Source organism: Melospiza georgiana, chromosome 3 (assembly GCF_028018845.1).
Source record: "Melospiza georgiana isolate bMelGeo1 chromosome 3, bMelGeo1.pri, whole genome shotgun sequence".
Classification (NCBI taxonomy): domain Eukaryota; kingdom Metazoa; phylum Chordata; class Aves; order Passeriformes; family Passerellidae; genus Melospiza; species Melospiza georgiana.
The window spans coordinates 61307043-61322273 of NC_080432.1; the positions used below are offsets into that span (position 1 = coordinate 61307043).

General features: G+C 34.5%; 1 protein-coding gene across 1 annotated transcript in view; it reads right to left on the reverse strand.

Moving 5' to 3' along the window:
• The window catches only part of ADGB (androglobin), a 96972-nt gene that overhangs the window by 24400 nt on the left and 57341 nt on the right, over positions 1-15231 (reverse strand). Inside the window, exons 19-24 of the mRNA XM_058019916.1 lie at positions 13939-14106; positions 11837-11975; positions 6365-6559; positions 4834-4927; positions 3172-3306; positions 2207-2360 (exon numbers count right to left, since the gene is read on the reverse strand). Of these exons, the coding sequence (XP_057875899.1) occupies positions 2207-2360; positions 3172-3306; positions 4834-4927; positions 6365-6559; positions 11837-11975; positions 13939-14106 (885 nt within the window). The remainder of the gene's footprint in view (positions 1-2206; positions 2361-3171; positions 3307-4833; positions 4928-6364; positions 6560-11836; positions 11976-13938; positions 14107-15231) is intronic.

The following is a 15231-nucleotide window of genomic DNA, read 5'->3' on the forward strand; positions in this document are numbered from 1 at the left end:
AATTCCATTTAAAGAAATCACCATTTACCAGCAAAAAGCTTTGCTGAAAAATCCTTATAATAAATAGGGCTGTAATTTCAGAACTATCCAATAATTCAGGGCTGTGGCTCCATGAATACTGAACATTTAGACTGAAATTAAAATCAATTATTCATTATTCCAATTTGTGCAGTTGTAGCAGTAAGGTGCTTTACAACCTTTAATCACCACAAGGTAACAGCAACCACTCAGAGTAACCATTCAGGAGAACTCACTTATTTAAACATCTAGTCAAGCACAGAGTCACAGACCCCTCTGTTCTTACCAAGTACACCTGCAAACGGAGAAGGATTTATCCAGATATTCAACTGCTTTCTGAAGCACAGCATGCATGAGAAGAAAAAATTCTCACCATTCCTCTTGTATACCTATCTATAAAGCTAATGTTATACAATCCTAATGTTCACTAAAAATATTCAGAAAATTCAGACTTAGGACCAAAATTTTGTTTGAGTGGGCACTTTGTGAACATTAAAAGCAATTAGAAAGCACAATAACTGAATTTTCTGTCTGGTAGGAAGACCAAGTCACTACTGAGAAATAAGAAAATATATGTCAACAACCCCATTAAATGTATGTCTCTTTTGTAAATAACCTTCAACAGGTTTTACTACTTACTTAGATACCTTGTTACAATTCACTATCTCTAGAATCAGAAAGGATTGTTTGCTAATATACCACCCAAATTAACTTTATGGCAAAGTAAGATGAATCCCTTACATCCTTCTATGTCTAGTCAAGAGAAATATCTGAGCAGTGTCCTTGCTCTATTTTCTAGACTAAATATGGTGGTAGTGATGATTTCTTAAACTCTTATCTATGTAGGTCGGCTGAAGCTTGAGTGCTTATCTCTATCCTTTTCTACAATCTGTTCAAAAGACTTGTGAATAATAGAGTAGAATTAAAAAAAAAAAAAAGCACACCAAGAACTAAAACAAATTCAACTGTATCCAGCAGTAGGGAAAAAAAACACCAAAAAAACTTTAATGCAACCCAAAAAATCCAAATAATGCTAAGCAAGTACCCAGTTTCCATCTAGGTTGTAAAGTCTGCAAAAAGAAGACAGACTTTATTGCTAGTGTGCAGATTTTATCTTCATTGTCAATCATTCTGAAATGAACTTTAATGTGTTCCAGAAGTGTCTCTGCAGCAGAGTACCAGCATCTGTTGACAGGACTCCTTTTTACCACTGTTGTAAATTGCTGAGTCATAGTTTGGAAGCAGAACTGGTGAGCGTATTCTTTTCAAAAATTACTTTTTATGTAATAATACTGACATTTAAGAATTCAGGCATACTGAATAATTTCTTGCTTGATGTACTACATTGTTGACTATTTTTTACAAAATACTGTTACAAAAAAATATAACAGATTAAAGTAATACCATTGTATTCTGTGTTTACCAACAGCAAAATGTCTTGTCAAAGCATCAACAGAACTTTCCAAAGCATGTGCAGCTCCACTGAAACAATAATCAACTATTTGGAAATACGAAGAAGCAAGCTAAACTGGAGAGCATAAGGTGATATCCATACTGAGGAACTCAAGAGCTCAGTGATTGAGAAATGTAATAAGAACAAGTAAAAAAATACAGTATGCCTGCACAATTCTGTTTTAATACTCTAAAAATCACTCTTTACTGTTATTAACCACATTTAATATTACTAAATATTAACCATTAGTTTAGCAAACAATACAAAACTGTGGGCTCAAGAGGGTTTAAGAGAGGACTTTTTAAATAGGGAGGAGCAGGAATCCAATGAAAAGGGCCATTTTCATCAGTAGTTGACACAATCACTAGGGCTACTGTGCTGTACCCATGGGAAGAAAATATGTACCCTTATCATTTCTTATTCAAACTTTTTATGGCCACAAGTTAAACATTGGCACCAAATTTACTGTGCTCAGTTATGCATGATAAACAGGAAAACCTCCAAAACAACAGCAGCTGGAAGGAGAATATAGGAGAAATAATCAAAAGTTTACTAATAAATATTTAGCACGGAAGCAGATCAGGGGTGGTCTCAGTTCAAACTTGCTAATAAATAAGGGTGTGCTTTTAAGTAGAACACTACTAACACTATGACATAGCTAAAAATCTCCATAGAATTTGGGCATTGTTTATTATTTTTAAAATTATACTTTTCACAACAAGTTCTTGCGTTTACCTTATTTTTGGGATAAACATGAGGTGCCACATTGAAAAAGGCATGTGGCATTTCCTCCTGTGTGTCATTATCAAGAACATGAAGTCTGCAGGAAGGGATAGTGGTAAACACCTTTGTCAATATAAACATGTCTTCTGGGACAATAAATATTTCTCTAAAAAGAAAAATTAAATTTTATCAAAAAACATTTTCCCAAATAAAAGGATATGTGCAATACAAAGCAAAAAAATATTGCCATGATTTAACCCCAGCAATCAAGCCAGCAATTAAGTACAATGCAGCCGCTCACACACTCCCCACCCCCAACATACCTGAGGGAAAGAATCAAAAAGAAAATACAAATCTCATGTGTTAAGAACAATTTAACAATACAAAATAATATATACTAATAAATATTCTAATAATATGAATATTTTTAATGACGAGGAGAGGGAGAGAGAGTAACAGAACCCCAAAGAAATGAATGATGCTCGATACAATTGGTCGCCACTCACTGACCAATGGCCAGCCTGTTCCTGAGCAGTGATCAGCCCCCTTCCAGGTAATCCTCCCACAGTTTAGATACTAAACAAGACATTCTCTGGTATGGAGCATCCCTTTGGCCACTTCAGGGCAGCTGTCCTGGCTGTGCCTCCTCCCAGATTTTTGTGCACCCCCTCAATGGCACAGCGTGAGACATTGAAAAGTCCTTGACTTGGGGTATGCACTCAACGACCAAAACATCAGTGTGTTGCCAATATTGTTATCACACTAAATCCAAATATGCCACACTCTACCAGCTACTAGGAAGAAAATGAAGAAATTAAGAAGAAAATGAACTTTGTTGCACCCAAAGCCAGAACAAGTACATGCCAGAATTTAAGGAAAGCAGACAGATAAGTAAGTTTTTAAGCAGGTTAGTGAAAAACCAGAGTATATCAATACTACTCCCCCATAAGAGTTGTATAGGACTCTGTGAAACTCACCTGAAAACCAGAAACCAGGCATTTGGTGGTTGATCAGCATATGTTACTGCATAGTCAGTGAAAAACATCTTACATGATTCATCTTCATAACAAGGAAACTTTTCAACTGAATTAAAGTTTCTTTTAAATATTTCTCTGGAAAGCAGAAAACAAGATAAAGACTTCAATCTAATCAGGGTGGCATATATATATATACTGACTTTTACTTAATGCTGATCATGAAGAACACTACTTCGTTCATGAATGTAAAACAACAACATAAAATGTGCTACTAATGTTTCTCTAGTAGTTGTTCACTCTTAAATAAAAAAATCATGGAGGGATCAGTTCTTTCAGACCTCATGGCAAATGTATACACATATTTCTATCCATCAGCCTACCTGTGACTATAGCTGCTTCTAATATCCCAAGATGTTATGGTTTCTACAAAACTTTACTTTTTTTTCTTTTTAATAAATATCAGTTAGCATAACTTCATTTTCTTTATATTAAGTTGTCATCTTAAAGCTGTAGAATCATTAGGATATTAAAATACCTTTATTTAGTTTTAAAACGTTTTGGAACAATAAAGTAATAAAACTTATTGGCCAAGGTGCTAGATTGTTATGTTAAATAGAAATCTGTCAGCTGTTAAAAAAATTAAGCACAAGCACATTAGCATGATTTTAACACTCAAATGTATCCCTCAGGACAATGCCTATGAACCCCATAAGTTTTATAGGTTGGAAGGCAGGCTAAAAACTGCATTTCATCTTTGCTGATGCTACAAATCTAAAATGGAAGGCTAATATTTGGAACAAGGTTGTGCTTGCCAAGTCCTAATCCCATCAATGTACACAGGTTTTACAAAATTAGAAACACTAAAAGGTGATATGAAATTATACCTGGTATGAATGTTGCTCAAATTGCTGGTTATAAGGAGTGAGGATTTATATCCACAGGCAGTAATTATTGCCAGTTTTCACTCCTCACCCCTGGAAGAACTGATTTACTGCTAGATCAGTTGTGTGAACACTTGCAGAGAGATTTTTGGAGGGCTTAATGGAAATATGTGATCCCCAGAGAGTGTTAGGCTTGCAAATGACTTAATGAACACTGTTGAAATTAGAATAGCCATCTTTCCAAAAGCTGTAATAAAATAGCAGGAAAAGCATAGAAATACACCTACTACATTTCTACTACCTACAAATACATCTACTTCAAGCAAGTGAGACAAAAATGACCCCTGTTGAGACAATAAACTGTGTACAATTACATAGTAAAGCTATCTTCTTTCTACCGTCAATCATGATTGCTTAACAGATAGCACAAATTAAAAAAAAAATCCTTAAATCAACTGGTTAACTGCTTAACTAAGGAATCAGTATCAGATCAATACTTATGGAGCAGCCTACCAAATACTAAAAAAATTAAACACATGCAATAGGTAATATTTTAGATCCAAAAAATCAGGAAAAATCAGTAACATATCTAAAAATTAGATTTTACTCATGTTGGGTATACAGAATAAAATATAGCATATATTTAGTAAAAAACATTTCATCCCCTCCATCAGGGTTTTGTAATTTTGACACTAATAATGCTCTTACTATGCTTATTTTATGAAGAAACAGTTTATGACAACTGCCTACGATAAAATAGTTTGATTTATTGCATGATTACCTTAACAACGTTACAGCACACTCTTCAAAATTTAACTCAATCATAGTCCACAGGTTTTTCAAAGTTTCTTCAACATCAGTGTTTTCTTTAGTACCTAGAGATAATCAAATAAGTTACAAAATATAGCATTATGCTATTGTTCTAAATTTACCCCTGCCAAATACTTCTGAAAAATATGACTTATACAAGTAAACTGCCTTATTTATTTGGAGTTTTACAGAAGTCTGAGCTCAAAACTGGTTTTTTCCTTTGACAGAGTATTTTCCATTCATCACCATCTTTGTACTTTTAGGCACACCTACAAGTGCAGAAATTATATGATCAATATTTTGTCCAATTTACAGTTTTTTCACTGTAATATGTTGTAGTGATATTTGGCAATCTCTGTCCTCAGAGAATACACTATTTAACTATTGCTATTTCCCAGCAACTTTCATCTGCAGATACCAGGAAGGGGTAGGGATGCACCTAAACTATTTGTGTAGCTAACAGGAAAAGAATTGGGCAGCTCTAATGGGTAATTCACCCCATCTGTGTTGGATAACTCACATAACAGGATGTGATGTCACCTCAAGGTGTCTGCTTCTATACATGGAATACAGATGAAGACGAGACTGATTTGAAAGTTTTCAGTAGTACAATACAAATTTTGGTTTATTTCAATAAATACCTTATCTTTTTAAAAATAAATATTTTTAAAAATAAAATATCTTTTAAAAATATCTTTATCTAAATAAAAATAAATATTTATTTTTAAAATGTGTCCAGATTCAAGCCACAAACTTTGAATCTCAGACTAAAGATCTTCTTGTTAACCTTTGGATATCAGCCTAAAGAGACTGTTACTATGAAATTCCTTTCTTCCAGTGGGTACTTAAAAATTATAGCAAAGTCTTTTCTTATCTGGTCTTTCTGAAATGACAAACTAACAACCTGTAAGTACAAGGCCTATATTCAATCCTGATCCTTACAACTCTACTCAGAATTTTGTGGTTGTTATCTTTCTTTCTTCCTGGACTGTGGATAATGTACCTAGATACAGTATTCCAGCTGAGATAACAGAATTGCTGAATAGGAAATATGCTATGAGTCCTGAACTGCTATGCAAGATTCCTCTATCTATATGCACAAGAATGAAGGATAGTATCAGTACAGTATCCTTGGAGGACAGCATCAGGCTTTGATACTGTGTGTGTTCCACTGACTGCTCATTATGATTAGGTTCTTGTATGATTTCCTTTACATTTCCACAAAAAAACCTTAACATTTATCCCAGCTCTGACCTAAATCTACATTAATACAAATTCTGGTTTAGTATCTATGCAAATCTAGGGGGGTGTATCTTTCATGAACTTTTTAATATCATATGTACCAACTGAGTGGTTAGGAATACTTAAGAAAACTACAAGTTCTATTTCATTAGCTTCAGTTAATTTTACCTAGATATTAATTAGTAAAACACTCTTTACAGTGAAGATTTTAATAAGATGAAGCATGAAACATTTTTGAAAGGCATTTATAAATGACACACCTGGTTCTCTGCTCTTCAGTATTTTCCTAATATAAGTCCCTCGCCAGATGGCTTGAATTTTGAGAGCTGCTGCTTCTTCTTCAGATGTGGGAGTTTGATTCTCACAACTACTAAGGGATTTCTCCTCACTGATCTCTGAAGGATTGGAAGAATGAGTAGCATCAACTAAGCTGGAAGTCTCGTTCCTGTTGCTTTCTGTAACAAATTTAAAAAATTAAAAACAAACAAATAAACACAAAACAGCAAGGGAGTGATTTCAAGCATAAATCTTCTATGATGGAAATATCACTCTTGCAATTATTTTTATCATAAGTTGGAGAAAATATACTGTACAATTACACAAAGTCAAAATGTCAGCTAATTTGCTAGTTACAAACATCAAATAATTTAATTTTTTTCTTCATGGATAGCCATTGCAGGGCATTTTTTAAAATCACATCTCTCACTGTAGTTTCAAAATGTTCTTCCAATCATGATCCCAGAGGGTACGCTGAAGTGTGACTCTGTACACAGCTTAAAAGAGCTTCACTAGATTTTAATTACTTTTGCCTCTCAATCTGATAATTTTATTAAGTAATAATTTCAACACTAGTGTTGTTCAAAACATTTTTTTAACCTTCACAAAGGAGCCACGGATTAAGGGTAAGATCTATGATAAAGGGAGAGCTCATATATCGGACTGACTTTATGTTATCAAGGAGTTTCGAAGTGCAGCAGAAATTAGTAGGTTCTGACAGGTTATCAATAAGGTCTCTGAAGGCATTCTGGCCTAGAAATTAGCAACTTGGGAGCCATCAGAACCAGACTTAGGGAAGGGTGTGGAGAGCAACACTCCAAGGGGCCAATACTAGAGGGGTAGTTTGGAACTGCACACATGTGGAAAAAAGGGAGCAAGACAGCGTGATAGGAAGGAAACAGTGTACCAACAAAGAAAAAGGAGAAGTGGAATCTGCTTGAAAAATGTAGACAACATTGCAGGCAAACAAGCTGTCTTAAGATATTCCTTTCATCAGCCAGATCACACATTTCAATCTAATCACTTTTACTCAATATCGCTAAATCTGGCTGAGTTCTCAAACCACAATTTCTCGTCAGTACTGCGACTCCAAACCCTAAAAAGCCTCTTTAATGCTTGGGGACTGGAAGATTACACAACCCCACTTCAGTAGAAACCTAATTAGAAGTCAACAGTATGAATGACAAAACCACTTTTATAAAACAGAAACATATAATCAATCACAGAATATAGACTTGAGTGAACCACTGAAGGCCATCTGGTCGAATCCCATATCCAAAGCCAGATGAATTTAGACCAGGTTGCTCCTGTTCTTGAATAAATGTCCAGTCCATTTTTTAATACTTCCATAACAATGGAGATGCCATAATTTAAATAGGCATTCTTTTCCAGCTTTTGCCTACTCTCATGGTGAAAAATGCTACTCTAATATCCAGCTGGAATTTAACATGTTCTAAGATGTGTCCTGTCTGTGCATCTCCAGAAAGGTTTTGGCTCTTCCATTCATTCATCCCTGTAACACACTTCAAAGTGAATTTGTTCAATCTACAAACTCGTCTGTTTTACAACTAAATCTTGCCAGTGGCAAGATGACTTCTGACCTCACTAATCATTGTCTTCATGGAAGGGAAATAGACTTTGATTTTCAGCTCGTGCTTTGGCTCAGAAAAATGAGTTCTGCTGCAGAGCCAACATTCCTCATATAAGGCAAAAAAATGTATTATAAAGTAACAGTTGTATATATATGAACACACATATACACAGATTGACCTAATAGGTAAGAATATTCTAACATGGAGCAGGAATCAACAACATAGAAAAGTAAATACAACAAGTATTGGTGTGGTGTTGCCCTGTGACCTAGCTAAAAACTTCATCCACTCAAGATGCCAAGTAGATCCCATAACTAGAAGTAAATACCTATAACACACAAAAACCAATTCTATTTATAGAAACTTTCAGAAGTTACCACAGATCAGGCCAAAACCCCAAAATTATGAGTATATATTCATAAGGAGATTCTTTTTGTTCTAATTTTTTAAACAATCTCATAAGAACAAAATTTTTTTTGCAACATTTAACGCAAAATAATGAGGTCTTAATTAAATATTCTGAACTTTCAAGGCTTTTTTAACTTAATATTTCTTAATATTTTTTCTTGTAAGCAGAGAACTATATATTGTGAAATGCTTTTAATCAATCAATCTTGAGCTAGTGAATGCTTTAAGTTCATCAGTATTGAACTAATGGATGTTTCAAATTTGACATTATGAATGAAAACAGATTTGTCAAAATTCTCTGACACACCTTATCTGTTAATCAGAAGACACTGTGCTAGTAATAAAACTGAAGCTTTGAAAGCAGCCTAGCAAGATACTGTTCACCATAAAATCACTGCAGTTCCTGGAGGCAATGTAGAAATGAGTTTTTGAAAAAGGAGTATTTTCCATGTATTCAAGAAGCCTTCTACATATTCAACCAAATAATGCCAAACTTGCCCTCACCCCTTACTAGAACTCCAGTTCAAATCCAAAGTGCAAGAAGAAACAAATGTTCAGAACTCTCTTTTCATTCGCACAATGCAACACAACACAACCATACAATCAATCATCTTAACCTATGTTTCTGGGGGAGAGAAAAGCTTGTTCTGAAAAAGAACTGAGCAGGACTTTCCAAATACAGTTTCACAGTCAAGATAAGCTTATAGAGAACAGCTTGACTTCTAGATAAAGTTTTAGACTAGAAGGTTTTAAGAGAACTGTACACAAAGGGCACTCCACTTCCAACTTGAAAGTTGGAATTTATCCATGGGAAGGAAATGTAGCCCCTGAAATGTGCCTAAATGACTGTTAAGTGTTTGAAACTCTTGAAAATCAGTCCCACGCACCTCCACTGACTCCACTGGCTCACCATTGGGCCCAATGAAACCAGGACAAGGTAAAAAAAGGAAATGTGCAACAGAGAGCAGGCAACCATCTTGATACGCTTCCTTTCCCAGGAAACATCACATACCTCCGTAAATTCACTACCTTATGATTGCCCAAAGTTCTGCAGGGCCCTTTTATTCACTCTCCTCCCAGAATACGACAGAAGAGCCATGCCATGGGGAAGCACTCAGCTTCGGATACTCCCATCTTTTTTTCATATGTTCATATGGCATGGTCTTCCACTTGTTTCCTGTGGCTCTTCTGCTAATTGCTCCTTAGGGAGGGATGATACTTGGCAGTCAAACAGATATGACTGGATCATTTTCAGGATCACTTCTCAGAAACCTCTGCAGCCATGACCACTAACTGCAGTAGATCATAGTATCCTTGCCCTTGATAAATCTTGAGATTAATTCAGCACACAGTGAAAAATGAATATGCCAATATAAAATGGAGGTGCTGTTTTAGAAAAATCTCAGATTTGACCTGATATACTTGCAGACCCAGATGAAAAAAATATTTTATTCATCTGTTATGGTAGTTTACACTGATGTCTGTTAGGTTCCAAAAGGTTACAGCCTCAGGTCTTGACAAGATTTGAGCAACCAACCTGACAACGCAGCAGAGCTAAGGTGGGGGCAGGGCATTCAGCTGATGCCAATCCTTCTAGGCCTTTCTACCATGTAGTTTGCAACTGGTATTTCCTGCCATCTACCTCTTTTCCCTGACAGTTCACTTGGTTTATGCTTTATTTCCTTAGGTTTCTGGATGGAACCTGAACAGAAGCATGCATTCACTCCAAAGCAACCTTTATTAAGCAGGGCAAAATGTCAATAAAGGTCAAAAAATATCCAATATCAATAAAACCAAAGGGAAACAATTACCCTTCCAGTCCAATAGGGATCTCTTGTAATTTAATTTTAGAAAAGCAAATAGTTTAAAAGGATATATTGGACACTGGAAGAATTAAAACTGAAACAGAACTTTCTTTCTCCACATATTTTTCCACTTTTTTGATTCACTGCACAACTCCTAAATAATATTCTGTCACGGTGGATCTCATCCTTTAGTAATTTATATGAGATCTTTGCTACAACCTGTCAACTGTGCTAATTATTCAAATCTATTTTAAAAATGTCTTCTAATGCTGACAAGTGTTTAAGGGTTTTTTTTTGGAATGCAGGAATCAGTAGCACAGTAATCTTTAAAAAATGTGACAGGTGTTGTTTACTTTAAGTGGTTTGATAAATGTCAATATGCTGACCCTTGCAACATACTCTTGTCATGGGATGCAATTCTTTGAAAAATACCTGATGTCTCACAGTAAGAATAACCTTCAGAAGAGAGGAGATTCAGAGGAAAGTTCCCAGTAAAGAGAGACAAATATATGCACTTATAAGTGCTTTATTATAGGGACAAAAGTAACTATTACAACATTGTGTCAGTAAAGCTATTTGTGTAAATTTCAATTTAGTTTTTATACTATTTTTCCAGAATAAACTGACTAATCAAAAGGAAGTTATTATAATTCTGTTTAATCAAGTAGAAACACTTTTATTCAGTAAGTTCACAATAGACAAAGCTAAGTACCCATAAAGAGCCTTCAAATGGTGATTGTGTCTCTTCCCCCGATCAGATAAATTATTTTTCTGTTGTGATATGAAACCAAATACATAAGGCTTTTATTGGTAAACTAGATGCTAACATTAATAGATTAAAAAGTTATAGAGACTAAAAAATAAATCCTAAAATGGAAAAGAGCCAAACATTTGGTTGCCAGGCAAACTTAATTCTAACTGCACAAAACTCCAGCCTGCATAAAAAATGAAGCAAAGAAACAGTAGGAAAAGAATTATTAATAAATATGTTGGCCTTCCAATGGCTTCTCTCAGAGTATGTTCAGGTACACAGCACTCCCTGACACAGGCTGTAGCAGAGGCAGTTGGTGCTGTAGCCAGTACTAGGCTATATGGGTATGACTAGCCAGCCGACTAGCCAGCCAACACAGTCATTTCCCAAATAACAAGCTTAAAAAACAAGCAAGCAAGCAAGACAACAAAAAATGAAATACCCCTCCCCCCCAAAAAAAACCACAAACAAAAACCTCTCAACCCAACACTAAGAAATAGCTGAACTTTCAATGAAGGTACTAACTTGAGTCTTCCTTCACTCTCATTTTGTGAACAATACAAGCATTTAAGGTGTTTTCAGCTGATGATTTGAACATAAGTGGTGAGGTGCAGTGCAACAGGTTTGCTCATGTTTGTTAATACTGACAAATGGTACTCAAAGAAGACCAAGGGCAGTTTTCTAAATTAACAAAGGGTAAACAGACTTTCTGGAGCAAAGAAAAGGATAATTTCTATTCTGACATGAGCCTCCGATGTCCTTTCAACAGTAAAAGTCTTAGGCTTAAAAATTAATTGCGCCTACTTAAGCAAGAAAAAACAAGAAGACAGAAGAGTCGGCTTCCCTGAAAATAAGAATGAGCAGACATATTTGAAGTGATTAGCAATATCAATACATTACCTGAAAACACAATGTCACCTCCAGAAATATCAGTGATTTCAAAATCCAAAGTAAAGGACCTGAAGGCAAATTTATATCTGTAAAGATCCTTCTTTTCTGATACATATTCAATCAAATACCAAAATGCATTATGGAAAATCTAAAATCAGAAAGAAGAAAAGAATGATTCATTTATAAAGATTAATTTACATTGCTTCTCATTATTGTTTCAAAACTTGTTTCCCTCTTCTCTTACAATGTATAAATTAAACTTTTAACTTCCACTAACAAATACTGTATCTGAAAATTAATCCCAACTGTAGGACCATAATGCTTCAAGACAACAACAGAGACAAAACTTGTTTCATGCCTGGCTTATAAAAAAAATAAAATAGGGCTTATTATACAGTGTGTTTATCACCCAGAAACATCCCAGTTTATGTGCAGAGGGTAGGTGGCCTCATACTAGAGGACAGAAGAACATATAATTGCTATAATGACAAAGGGAGTTGTAAACTTGAGGTTTCAGAATGGATACAGGTAACTTAATGGGAATGCTTTCGGGATTATGAAATGCCATAGCATGGGAAGATTTGGCTCTATTTTTATGCTTTGACATATTTTTTCTATTTAAAGAGCAGAAATCCAGTCTTCTCCTCCCCCACTCCTAGTAGATGGGAATTTTATAGTGTGTTTTACAGAACTAGTTTCATAATCTGAGTTTAAGAACATAGTAACAACTTAGTGGAAAAGACAATATTTTTATGTTTCATTGTCCTTAGTTTCAGATTTTTCTGCTTTCTGGAAACATATTTTATGTATTTTAATACTGATAAATATGTCCTTTATTTTTAAATTTGTAAAACTAGGAAAGAAAGAATACAGTATATCCTTTCTTGTATTCAGAACAATTTTTCACTGTTTGTATTAAAGACAGATAATTTCCATATTTTCATCCTAGAATCACTGTTAGCTCAGTGCCTTTCATTTACCCAATTTTGTTGGGTTTTTTTTTCACCTATATATTGGTCTTCTTAGAGGAGGAGAAATTAAGGGATATATGTATTTATGACTACGGAATTTTTCTTAGGGTCTCAAATTTTTGCACATATTTCACATGAACATCTGCATTTAACATTTGTTTATTCCATTCCTAAGTTCAAAGCAATTTCTTTTCCTGGTGGACTTGGCATGTAAATTACCGCTTTCATGAGTAGCGCACCTGTAATCATTCCTTATTAATTCTGTTATTGTGCTGCATTTCAGTTGGTGTCCAGCCCATGTATAAAAGTGCTAGTGTTCTAATTTTTAATAGCAGTAATTATAAAAAATATTAAACCATTTTTCTATTCAATCTTCTAAAATATGCATTCTAAAACAGTCTAAACTGCATAAATATTCTAGTACTTTGACGAAAATAAATGAATCTGGAATATATAAAATACTGACTTTAGAAAAATCAAGTTAAAGCAATATGATCAACATTTGCATACACATAAAAACTAGCGTATCTTCTACAAAAATTTTTTGTTGCAATCTTTCTTATAATATTGGAAAGTTATAGCATAGAGATCTACAGAAAAGTGTAATGTTTTCATCATGTATCTTTAATTTATTGTGCATAGAGAGCAGAAAAGTTGAATAAGAATGGTGTAGTTTCAAGAAACAGAGAAAACCAACTTGGAATATTGTGAATGAAAGAACTCATTACTGCCTTCAGAAATATAAGCTGTAATAATGTTTTCCTGTTCCATCAACATTAGGCACAGAAAGCCAACATTAGACTTTTCTGCATTTCAGGCAGTATCTTTCAAATTCAATATGAAGTTTTAATATCAACACAGCTAATGTTTTCTGCCCCAAAGTATGCTAAACTAGATCAACAAAAATAGACTCTATTTAGAATGTGCTACTCTGTGCACATTAAAGTTTCTCTTCTTAAAAGAAGATAATTATCATACAGTTGCAAGTTATGTAATTTGGGCTTACTTTATAATGAATGCCACATTCACAGTGTGCAGGTGGTCCTTGTTAACTGCACAGGCATTGTTTAGAAGAGGGTAATGACAACATTAAGCAGTTATCCAGCTTCTGTAGCTTTTAGATATGCACTATTTGCTTACCTTGATGTTTTCTTCAGCTCTTTTAGTATCCTGGAGGCCAGGAGGACAATAAGCTACTTCCAATTCCTTCAAGGCTTTAGGAAGCTCATCCTCACTGCTGTAATTATTTATCACATTTCCAACAGCTCTCAGGATAACTGTAGCCTGTTCTATAAATCGAGAGCTCTCCTGAGGAAAGAGAATAAACCAACCATTGTTAGAAACATTGCTTTCAGATTTTCTTTGGTTTTCTTTCTGGCTATGACAGAATACAAGCATTATTTTTTGGTGATGAATTACAAAACTTGTGGAATTCATTCAGTTGTTCTTAATATTATGAACTGTAAAATCAATTATGTCTCTGATACTTAAAAGCATATTAATTTCTCACTGATTTTAGCCAGTGAAATAAATAACAGGCACCATAAGATATATCTATTCATTGCTTTATTTTTCCTATATCATTAGTCCTAGGAAACTTAATCAAAAATAAGATCTATATAGAGACTTTCTACTGCAGTGATAATGGAGCTGAAGTGCTCAGCATCTTCCCCTTATGGAAAGACAAATTATCATTAGTATCCTGCTGAAAGCAATGATCAAATGCATGCTGCCTAAAGCATCAATAATCTTCATCAGGATTTCTGTGCAAGAATGTGAACACTCTCCTTCAAATGACAGCCTGCAAAGAAGTTGCTTCAAACAGAAGTACAGGAAAAACCCAAGGATAAAATTCTGCTTTATTTTCTTGATGAGAAATACCTTTTAATCCAAAAATTGAAAGCAAGGAGATAATACAACCACAAGATATTTTTAATGATCCAGCTTCTTATGTTTCAACATTTTTGTCACAATAAATGTGATAAATTTGTACAAGCTGTTTTAGTGCTCTATTATTAGAACCCAGAATCTTCACTGCTATGTAAATTTGCTGTTACACTCACCTTTTAAAACATTTTTGCACAAATGTTCTCTAGAAAATATATTCCCTCCTCTCAGGGACTTCAACAAATATTTGGACCTACTGCTTGCAAGAGAAACCTTGAAAATATGGATGACAGTGGTGTCTGGTTTATGGACAATGAAGAGCAAAAGCTGTGGTAATTTCTCCCCTGAGCCTCTTATCTCAGCTATGAAAAGTTGTTTGATTAAATTGCTCATTTTACATACAAAAGCTGCTTTCAGACCTGGTGAGTAATATGTGATCTCATGGGACCAAACATACTTCACTGATGCAAGGTTTTATTTAAATAGGCAGGTATTTTTTAATATTAATTAATATTTATACATGTATTTTATGACATGTCTCAAAGA